Source organism: Bos grunniens, chromosome 4 (genome assembly GCF_055505025.1).
Source record: "Bos grunniens cultivar Pamir isolate PY7600 chromosome 4, Bosgru_T2T1.0, whole genome shotgun sequence".
Taxonomy (NCBI): domain Eukaryota; kingdom Metazoa; phylum Chordata; class Mammalia; order Artiodactyla; family Bovidae; genus Bos; species Bos grunniens.
This window is the reverse complement of record NC_141168.1, coordinates 73,115,946-73,127,373: the sequence shown is the minus strand read 5'-3', so window position 1 is coordinate 73,127,373 and position 11,428 is coordinate 73,115,946. Positions and strand designations below refer to the sequence as shown.

Genomic DNA, 11,428 nt, shown 5'->3' with positions numbered 1-11,428 from the left:
AACTTTTGTACGACAAATCACAAAGTGAAAATACAAGCTATGGAGAAGAAGAAGACAGTTGCAATCTACATAATGTCAAAGGATTGGTATCCAGAATAAAGAGCACCTCACATCAATAGGAAAAAGACAAAATAGAAAAATTGGCAAAGGATATGAATAGGCAATACAGAGCAGGGCAAACCGAAGTGACCAATAAACACAGGAAAGGACAACCAACCTCAATTGCAATCTGAGAAATACAAATTCAAAAATATCAGACACCATCGCAAACCCATTAGAATGGCAACAATCCAATAACATCAAGCATCAAGCAAAGGCAAGAATACAGGCAACAGGGACTCTTACATATTGTTAGTGGGAAACTAAACTGACACCATACTCGCACCTTATTGAACAACTGTTTACTACCTAAGTTACAAATGAAATGTGAATACTTCACATGCCAACTATTCTACTTCTAGTGGTATATCCTAGAGAAGCCTTCACGTATTTTGCAAAAATATTTCAGTGCTATCTGTAATAGTGAAAAGAAAAATCTACTTCAGCAAGGAAAAGGCTGTCTCTATAATGCTTTATTTCCTTAAAAAGACAAAACCAAATCTGACATAAATAAAACAAAATGTTAATATTTGTTTTCCTTAGTGGTGGACACTTGGTTCTATACTATTTCTTATGCTTATCTTAAAAAGTGTTAGCCGCTCAGTTATGTCAGACTCTTTGCAACCCCGTGGACCTTAGCCAGCCAGGCTCCTCTGTTCACAGTATTTTCCAGGCAAGTATGTTGGAGTGGGTTGCCATTCCCTTCTCCAGGAGATCTTCCTGACCCAACCTAGGGATCGAACCCAGGTCTCCAGTGCTGCAGGCAGATTCTTTACCCTCTGAGCCACCGGCAAAGCCCATACTTATCTTAAATGCTACATGATTTTAAATTTTTTAATTAAACATGAAACAAAGTATATAGCAAGCAAGTGACCTTAACATTTATAGCATATCTTTATTCAAGTGACTTCAATTCACAAAAACATTGGTAATAATGCTATTTACAAAAAATTCTTTGCAACCTCTGTCCTGGAAATTATCCTAGAAGTCTTAACCCTGTAACACTTACTCAAAATCAGAGAGTGAAAGGCAACAGAATGGACTTTTTCCTAGATCTATGATCTCATTATTTATTAACATTTAATGCCATTAACTTAAAACTCTTTGAGGTCAGCATTCTTATTCTCATTTTTCAGATAAGCAAACGGGGGCACACAGAGGTAAGTAAATTGCCTAAAGGTAAAGAATCTGCCTGCCAATGCTGGAGCTGCAAGACAGGGGGGTTCAATCCCTGGGTTGGAAAGATCCCCTGGAATAGGAAATGGCAACCTACTCCAGTATTCTTGCTGGGATAATCCCATTGACAGAGGTGCCTGGCAGGGGGTCGCAAAGATCAAACAAGACTGAGCCAACAATGAGCTAGTAGGTGGTGAAGCCAAGATTCAAATTCAGGGAGTTTGGCTCCAGAGCATACACTTTTAATTAAGAATCTTTGCTGCCAACTGGACAGTCAATTAGAAAAGGTTTATCAGTAAAACTCAACCTGAAAGTTACAAATGAGCATTTTAAAATGATATTGAAAGAAAAATAGAACCAGGGTGTCCAAAGCATTTTTTATTCCTTGCCAAACATTAAACAAACAAAAAAACCTACTGTAATATTCTATTTCTTGCTTTGTAAATCAATTCTATTTTATACTGCTCATGCCTTTAAGATGAAAGTTTCTTTATAATATAACAATCAGTGCACTCTTTATTTTAACTTCTTTATTAAGGTGGATACACATTCTCTTATTAACAATTCTTGTGAACAAAAGCAACCAAAATAAGGCGATAGTAAGATGTGCTTCACATAAAAACAATCAAGTGGCTAAGAGGAGATCTGGCCCTGTACAACAGAAAGATTAGGAAGCAAAACGTGAATAAGTCCTATATTCCAGAAGCTACCCAAATGTGTGAGCAAAGACAGCACACCCATAATATAGCTCACTTAGGTTCCTTCTTTATGACGCATAATTCCTTAATTATCCATTTGTGAAATAAGAACAAACATTAAGAAATGTGAAATCCAAATTGCATTCATTTTCACAATATCAATACTAAACTCAAGACAGCAACTTCATCGAATATAAATGTTTCAAAAGTAAAAGGCAATCTTAATTTTTTTTATCCTATGAATAGGGTCTGCAAAAATTGGTAAATTATTTTACTGTACTTGCAGGAGATTAGGTCTCAGCCTGCACGGAAGGAGCATAAGCAACAAAAGACAACAAACAAATACTACTAGGAGTAATGCCCATACATATCAAACTATCTAGGTGAACCATGTTTTACTTATGTAGCAAATCTATTAAATAACCAGCATATGGAAGCTTACACCTCATGCGAGAGAATTACCAAATTAACTATACATCTTTTAGAAGTCTCTAAACCCCACTCCCCAAACAATTTTAGTACACCTACCAAGTACTGTAGGTCATTTAGAAAAACAGAAATAAAACATACATCAGCCTTTGTAATTAAGCATTTTTCATAACATATAAACAGTGTTCAGATATAAACTGTTAACTAAATGTTTTTTCTAAATATGATTTATGTAATCAAAACTTTCTTAAACAAAGACACATCTTAGGAATATGATCTGTACAAACTTACAGTAGTGTAATATTCCAAAAGAGATTTTCTTCCTATTATGATATGACAATAAAACTCTTTTCTGAGTGAAGATATACGTTAAGGCTTAAGGTGTAAACACTTTGGAAGGAAAACAACTTAGTGAAGAAATTACCGTTCATTTAAAAATGTGTATCATCTCATAATAGGCCCCTGAATTTTCAAATTCACATGTGAGAATACATTTACATCTTAAATTCCTAGGAAAGGCATAAGCTTTATGTAAAAAAGCAGCAAAATTTTAAACCCACCAATTTACTGAAAAAGCCATTACTTTTATTAGAAACAAAAAATGCTTCTCAAGGTGTTGGCAACAGGTCATAGTACAGACATTTATTTCATACAGTGTACTTCTCCCTTCAATTATATTCCAGTTGGAGGAGGAATACCTCCTTGAGAAGTAGAAGTGTTTGATGGACTATGAAAGCTGGTCTCCTTATACACAAACCATGCATTTCCTCCCCAAAGTATCATATTCAGAAAGCCAAAGATCTAAGAAAGAGAAAAACAAACATGCAAATCTAGTATACTATTAAAATTTCATACCTATCTTAGTTTTCCTATAAATATTTAATATTTCCAGGCCATATACTATCATTTCATTTGAAGTCTGAACGATACATCAAGTGGAATAAAAACGGAAGACTCTATTTCAATGCCCTATTTAGATATATAATGACTTATTCCCAGTGAAATCTCTAAATCTGTAACATATCAAATCGTGACTAAAACATATCTTATTTCTACATGTGCATTATTACCAATTTAAAAAAGGAATTAAATTTGTTTGAGAAAAGTAAATAAGACCTTCCTTTTATTACTTTATATTTAGACCTTGGTGGTTCTAGGTGAAGAAAACAACTGGGATCCATGGTTCCTTCACTAGGAGGGGTTTTACTTTTCTCCCATCTGAATGGTTATGAACATCCTTTGTGCACCTTTTCCTACTTCCCTACTTCATCCCCCTCCTACATTCACCTCTGTTTCCACAGCTGCAGCCACAAGAGAGGAGTCTTAGAAGAAAACCTTACGTCACATCCTGTATTAATCAACCTAAAGGAAATCAGCCTTCCCAGGTACAAATCTGAAAGTTCAAAGTCTCAGAGATGAAGGAACTGCAGATATCCTATTTTCACAGTATTTAAAAAAAAGAAATACAAGAATAGTAGTGACCTATGAGGTAAGAGTAGGGTAAAAAGCTTAGGTACTATCATATTTGTGCTGTTGTTGTTTAGTCGTTAAGTCAAGTTTCACCACCCCATGGACTGTAGCCCGCCACGCTCCTCTGTCCATGGAATTTCCCAGGCAAGAATACTGGAGTGGGTTGCCATTTCCTCCTCCCAGGGGATGTTCCCAACCCAAGGAGAGAACCTGAGTCTCCTGCACCTGCAGGTGGGCTCTTTACCAATGAGCTACCGGGAAGCCCCAAACTGCCTTCTTCTATCTTTTTGTATTATTTGGGTATAAAAACACTTCTGAAATTATCTCAGCTCACCGTCAATATATATGCAAAAAAAAAAAAAAAAAAAAAAGACTTTTAAAACAAAAATTTGGCCAAATTGCTTTATAAGGCAAGACCAACTTTATCCACTTGAAAAATACTTTCTTGAAAAGACATGAAATCTCCTTAAAAATAATACCCTCATTATATTAATAATATATCTGTATTTGGATAAAATACCAGACAAAATAATATTTAAATTTAGAGGCCAAAATTTTAGGATTATTTAAGGAACTATGACCATGTATGGATGTAAGAGTTGGACTGTGAAGAAACCTAAGTGCTGAAGAACTGATGCTTTTGAACTGTGGTGTTGGAGAAGACTCTTGAGAGTCCCTTGGACTGCAAGGAGATCCAACCAGTCCATCCTAAAGGAGATCGGTCCTGGGATTTCTTTGGAAGGAATGATGCTAAAGCTGAAACTCCAGTACTTTGGCCACCTCATGCGAAGAGTTGACTCATTGGGAAAGACCCTGATCCTGGGAGGGATTGGGGGCAGGAGGAGAAGGGGACGACAGAGGATGAGATGGCTGGATGGCATCACTGACTCGATGGACGTGAGTCTGAGTGAACTCCGGGAGTTGGTGATGGACAGGGAGGCCTGGCGTGCTGCGATTCATGGGGTAGCAAAGAGTCGGACACGACTAAGCGACTGAACTGAACTGAACTGAAGGAACTATGAAAGTTCTATTTTCAGAGACCCAGAGCAAAGCAGAGAAAGGGCTAATATCCATGGACAGAGGACAGTTCATGGGGTCACAAAGAGTCGGACATGACTTAGGGACTAAACAGCAACAACAGAAGTCAGATCTGGTTCAAACCTTGGCTTTGCCAACTTACTAGCCCTGTCACCTTGAGTGATTTAACATACAAGCTATATTCTTTCCCAGTTGTAAATGAAGATAATAACACCACTTCCCACATTCCTCTCAGAATTGACATATGTGTAATGACCTTAGCACACTGTCTTAATAAATTTTATATTAGTGCCTTTAGCAGAGAAGGCAATAGCAACCCACTCCAGTACTCTTGCCTGGAAAATCCCATGGACAGAGGAGCCTGGTAGGCTGCAGTCCATGGGGTCACTAAGAGTCGGACACGACTGAGTGACTTCACTTTCACTTTTCACTTTCATGCATTGGAGAAGGAAATGGCAACCCACTCCAGTGTTTTTGCCTAGAGAATCCCAGGGACGGGCGAGCCTGGTGGGCTGCCGTCTATGGGGTCACACAGAGTCGGACACGACTGAAGTGACTTAGCAGCACCAGCAGCAGCGCCTTTAGGGTCAAAGTCTTGCCTAGTTAATCTTAATAAAGACATAACCATGATCTTGTCTAACCTTGTTTACAAGTAATAATTTTCTTCACAAACTTTTTTTTGCTGTTATAAAGACTATATGACAACTAGGATTCTGATAAGCTTGGTAAAGATAAAATCAATATATTCATCCAGGGATTTATTAAAACTATTGTTTTCTTAAATCACTGTAAGGTTTTTCTAGTAAGTGAAATAAAATATTTTATAAACACTGCATACTCACCACAGACACGTTTAGGGATCCCATACTAGTCACAGAGACAAACTGGCACATCACTCCTTGAACATTACAAGTCTTAAGTTCCTGGACAATACTGGAACCGGTAGCTGCTTTAATGTCTGTAAGAGCTTTAGCCCAGGCTGAAGTGCTCACCAACCACAAAAAAGTCACAACAATAGTAATTACAAAGTCCTAAAGAAAAAATAGGTGTGAATTAATAATGAATACTTAAAGATACAAAATTTCAAATCCACCAGCAAGGAAATCATGTTGAACTCTCAGTCCTGAGAAATGACATACTTTATAAAAAAAGGCCACAATCAACATAGCAAACACTGCTGTTTACTATTGCCAGGCCAGTGCCTGAGCTACACCAGTCATCTTCTGAAGGGTCTAAGATTTTTACATGGAGAAATCAAAGTTTAATAAAGCCGTCATCATAACCTTATCTAACTAACCCTCTCCCTCTTGGGATCATATATCAGACTCTGTTATCACCAGTAACTGTATACCTCCATAATCTCTGTTTTAATCACCCCTCTCAAATATCACCTCTCTTTCTAGCTCATTCTCTTTGGCACCCCAACCTTAAAAGTCCTTTGACCCCACTGAGATCTACAATCTGATCTCCATTTCCTTCTATTTAGACTCTAAGGTTCTTCATTATAATCTCTTACATATACTCTCAATTCCCTTATCCTCCCCTGCTTTCTCATATTGTTCTGGCAAACCTCTAACTTTAGTTAAATCTAATGCTCTATGATATGAATAGTGAGATGGTGAAAAGCACACATCCAGGATGACTTGTCTCTTTTTAAATACGTGACTACAAAAGTTTAAGAATGCTCATTATATTAAGAACAACAACAATAAAATCTCTCTCAAAACACCCTGTCACTACCAGTTTTCTACTAAAGTGTTTGCTACTTATTACAGGTCAAGAATAGGAGTGAATTTTTAATATTTTGGATAATTTCTTATTGAACTAATAAGAAAAAAATTTACTCTCCCTAATCTAATCTGCTGGGGAACTAGAACTCTGTCGACTAGTACTGGCTATAAAAATCTAAGTAACACTTTTTTAAAGTATGTATTTGGATAGTATAAAGTATAAGTTTCCATCTCCTTTGGTCTTCCTTTGAATTAACAAAAAAAGTGGAACAATGTAAGATTTGTCACTTCATGGGAAATAGATGGGCAAACAGTGGAAATAGTGTCAGAATTTATTTTTTTGGCTCCAAAATCACTGCAGGTGGTGACTGCAGCTATGAAATTAAAAGACTCTTACTCCTTGGAAGGAAAGTTATGACCAACCTAGATAGCATATTAAAAAGCAGAGACATTATTTTGCCAACAAAGGTCCGTCTAGTCAAGGCTATGGTTTTTCCAGTGGTCATGTATGGATGTGAGAGTTGGACTGTGAAGAAAGCTGAACACCAAAGAATTGATGCTTTTGAACTGTGGTGTTGGAGAAGACTCTTGAGAGTCCCTTGGACTGCAAGGAGATCCAACCAGTCCATTATAAAGGAGATCAGTCCTGGGTGTTCATTGGAAGGACTGATGCAAAAGCTGAAACTCCAATACTTTGGCTACCTCATGTAAAGAGTTGACTCATTGGAAAAGACTCTGATGCTGGGAGGGATTGGAGGCAGAAGGAGAAGGGGACAACAGAGGTTGAGATGGCTGGATGGCATCACCGACTCGATGGACATGAGTTTGGGTGAACTCCGGGAGTTAGCGATGGACAGGGAGGCCTGGCGTGCTGCAATTCATGGTGTCGCAAAGAGTTGGACACAACTGAGCGACTGAACTGAACGATGTAATCTGAGCATTCAGGTGTGCTCAAGACTATGAGTTCTCACTATCTGTAGCAAAAATCTCTCCAAGCTCAGAAATGGGTTTTGGAGCTTATCACAGAATTTTTTTTTTTTTTTTAAATAAATCTGGTTAGTTTTAAATTACTTTTGCCAATGAGCTTTTAGTCATTTATGTCAGATAAATACCAGTGATCACATATGAGATACAGAAACTGCTATATATAGCTTGTCTACCTGGTCAAGCTGGCACTGAATCAATGCCTTGCATTAGAGAACTGAAACAATGACTAATTTTACAAGCATGGTGTCACAGTATTTGCATTTAAGTTCTCCACTGCTACTGGTCCTCTTTAAAAAATGTATATCAAAGAGAAAAGAATAGAAACATTAAGTATTTTGCACTGTGGGATTACTCCCCTTTTTGCTGCTGTACTCAGCTGTATTTTGTGCTGTGGCAAACGTTTCCTAAGCACTTGCTAGAAAGAGCTGATAATTAGTATGAGATTATCACATATTAAATTCTCTCTGGGCTAAAGTCTGACCAATAGATGTCAAATCTTAATTTTAAGGTTTCTTCCTTCCAAATTCCTAATCAAAAAAACACAATTTTTTTTCCTGATTATGCTTTTTATGTCCAAGCTATTAATGGCTTATGAATGACATTTTTATATTTCAAAAGCAGGTTCTTTTCTGACAATGATGCATGAAGTAATCTTAGGATGAGGGGAAGTGGGAGAAATGCGGGCCTCTGAAGACAGTCCATGTGACTCAGGACTCTAGCTAGTTCTACATGAATGATGCCACCTGGAATTATGCAATGCACAACATGCCTGTGGCAGCCCTAGTGCTACCAGTAAGAAGGATATAACTCATAACAGAACTTTAGGATTTGGGATACCCTATCTTTGCTTGGTTTCGTTTTATGGTATTTCTGATCTTCCACACAGCCTAGAACCCTTAAGCTCTGGCTATTTAACATAAAAACATGCTGAATTTACTTAAAAACTAAAGTTGATTTTAAAATGTCATAACTGAAATTCTCCTAGAGACAGCTCAGCAAAGAATTGAGAACACCGATGAAAGAGCATACCGTCATTAACAAATGGTACTTAAAAAAAAAATTCATTTGGCTATAGTTAAAAATTTAGGTATCACAAAAAAAATTTTTTTATATTTATATGGTTAAAGTAAAATCCAAAATTTAATTTAGAGGCTGGACTTTTACAAATAAGAAGTATCCATCATACACTGTATCAACAAAAAACCACTTACAGAACTAATTCTAGATTATGTCTCTATAGGACCATTATTATTTCTCTATATGATCACTCTGAGGTGGAAAATTATTTTTGACTTTTCTGAATGATGCAACTAGATCAGTTTTATAGTTTTATTAGGCAGAAAAAAAGCCTCCTCCAAAGTAGATTTGAATGCTGCTTTAAAAACTGTCATATTTTTAAGGCTTAATGAACAAAATAAGAGAAATAAAAGGTTCATTGCTTTTATAAGATTTAACTTAAAATTTGTTGGGATAATGACAAGATGGCAAGAAACATCTTCACTTAGAATTTATAAAGAACTTTAACAAAATATAAATAAGGCTTGAAAAGTCCACAGAAGTTACAGATTACTAACATGAAATTTCTGTTAAGTACTGCAAATTAAAATGGCTGATGTCTACCCTTTGAAAGTCACTTAACAACCAAGAAATGTTTTATGAAAATATCAGGTTTGAGAATTTCTTCTCAGATACATGACATGGAATAAATATGATGGATAAAATACTGTTTTATTACTTACTTACCATTTGCATTCTTATGGTCCAGGCAGCAAAAATTAAAAATAAATAAAACCTGTTATTTAATAATTTGGCCTATCCTTTAAAGTAACTTCACAAATAATAAGCAGATGTGAATAGTTACTGTTTTCTTAGGATATAAATGACCAGTATCACGAAAACATCTCTGTTGTCCCTTCAAATCAGTAATACCAATACTGACTTTGTAGTTATTCTTCGGTAGTAGAGGTCCACTTTAAAACTACAGTTTATCTCTGGATTTGCCACCAATAATCTAAGGGAATTCTACTAACTAAATCTCAGAGATTATTTTTATTTCTAGCTCAGTAGACCCTGAGGCCAAAGAAGGTATTAGGATTTCAAATTCAAATCCTTTGTTGCCATTTTAAAGATTCAGAATTAGCTCATGAATGCCACTAATGCCAAATTCTATAATTTTTATAGAATTACCTTGGTCAGATTTTAAATTAAAGAATTTAAGAACATAGACCAGGTGTCAGGCATTAAGGGGGTATCTCTGAGAAAAGAGAAAAAAGATAAGAAACAGGAAAACAGTTATGAGACTACTAGCATTGTTAGCAATTCTTCAAATCAAACACATTAATTTCTACTTAATTTCCCTGCTATTTGCAACCTAATATGCTTTGTCATATATTCGAGTTCTTGCCAGGTTAAAAGAGTTAGATACAAACAAACAAACCTCTCTCTGTATAAGGAGTACAGAGGAAGTGTTGCAAACAGGCTACAAGAATTGGGTTAAACATGACAAGAGCAAGCATAAACTTGTGGAAGAAGTCAAGACATGTTGAAACTGGTTTATGCCAAGAGTCTTTTTTCCCAGTATAAGAAAATCCATATTTAAATTCAAATATAATATATACCTACATAAATTATTTTTGTATAAAAAGAAAGTGATTACTTACAGTCATGGTAAGCTTTCGACTATCACGATACAGGTTCGTGTAACCAACATACAGCAGAAGAGCAGCAATGCAGTACAGGAAGACAAAGACTGCAAAAGTGACATAGAACTGCGCAGAAGAGGAGTAATCTCCAATAAGGACATAATTTTTCCAATCTACACCACAGACATTTCCACCTTGAGGTGCCTGAAATGATGCTTCATTCAACCTATTAAAAAAAAGGGACAAACAAATTTATGAACTACTTGGACTCTTCTAACAGAAACACACAGGCAGAATATTTAAGTAAAATATACTCCCCAAATATATTAAAACACTTTCCTTTAAAAAAAAGTGAAAATTTCAAATATTTAAGTAAATTAAAATTTTCATAAGTATATAAATCATATATTACACCTATACTTGGTTTATGATAGATTGAATAAAGACTGAATTAAACACTTTCACACCCATATACTATCTTCCTGTAACAAACACTTAGCAGATTAAGAGCACTGTTACAAAATGGTTTACAATTTGAGAAATTGTATTCCATTCTAGGAGGCAGAGTCTGTGTGACTAGCACCAGGACAGTCAATTATAATGATTCACATTTTAACTCTCATTAATTGGCTAACTCCACAAAGTCTTTAATTTTCCCTATCCATAAATCACAAAAGCACTTATCACTAAAGATGCTATAACAGTTCCTTATATAGGAACTTTATAAGAGAAGGACTAAGAGATGGAGAGGCAAAGACTGATTACCAAGCACTTGCTATCTGACATATTTTTAATGTAAGATTTTATTTAATCATCAAAGCAACCTTAAATGGTTTAAATTCACTGAACAGAAAAACTGAGTCTAGAGAATTAAGTAGTCAGTAAGTGGAGAAAGATTCATACCCTCACTTAAACATAGGACAGATGGAGTAAACATTTAATGAATCCTGAGGTCAAACAGAACAAAATAGCCATAAATATTCAGAAAATAAAGTTTTATGCTGCTGAAAGAAACATAGGAACTCTTCACTTTATATAGACACATGTCTTAAAGCTATACATTACACACTAGTAACTTCAAATACATGAAAAAGTTGGATTTTTCATAAGCTGTGCTTGCTTCTATAACATGGCTTCTCAAACTAAGGTGACAGAGCAG

At 35.8% G+C, this 11,428-nt stretch overlaps 1 protein-coding gene across 4 annotated transcripts in view; it reads right to left on the bottom strand.

The window, feature by feature from the left end:
* Positions 1 to 1,638: 1,638 nt before the first annotated feature.
* Positions 1,639 to 11,428, bottom strand: part of SYPL1 (synaptophysin like 1) — a 29,720-nt gene continuing 19,930 nt past the window's right edge. For 3 of the 4 annotated variants that reach the window (XM_086396909.1, XM_086396912.1, XM_086396913.1), the window contains 3 exons: positions 10,288 to 10,495; positions 5,753 to 5,941; positions 1,639 to 3,203 (listed from right to left, as the gene is read on the bottom strand). In XM_086396909.1, the coding sequence (XP_086253035.1) occupies positions 3,075 to 3,203; positions 5,753 to 5,941; positions 10,288 to 10,495 (526 nt within the window). In that variant the 3' untranslated portion in view covers positions 1,639 to 3,074. The remainder of the gene's footprint in view (positions 3,204 to 5,752; positions 5,942 to 10,287; positions 10,496 to 11,428) is intronic. The other variant, XM_086396910.1, reaches the window with a different exon arrangement.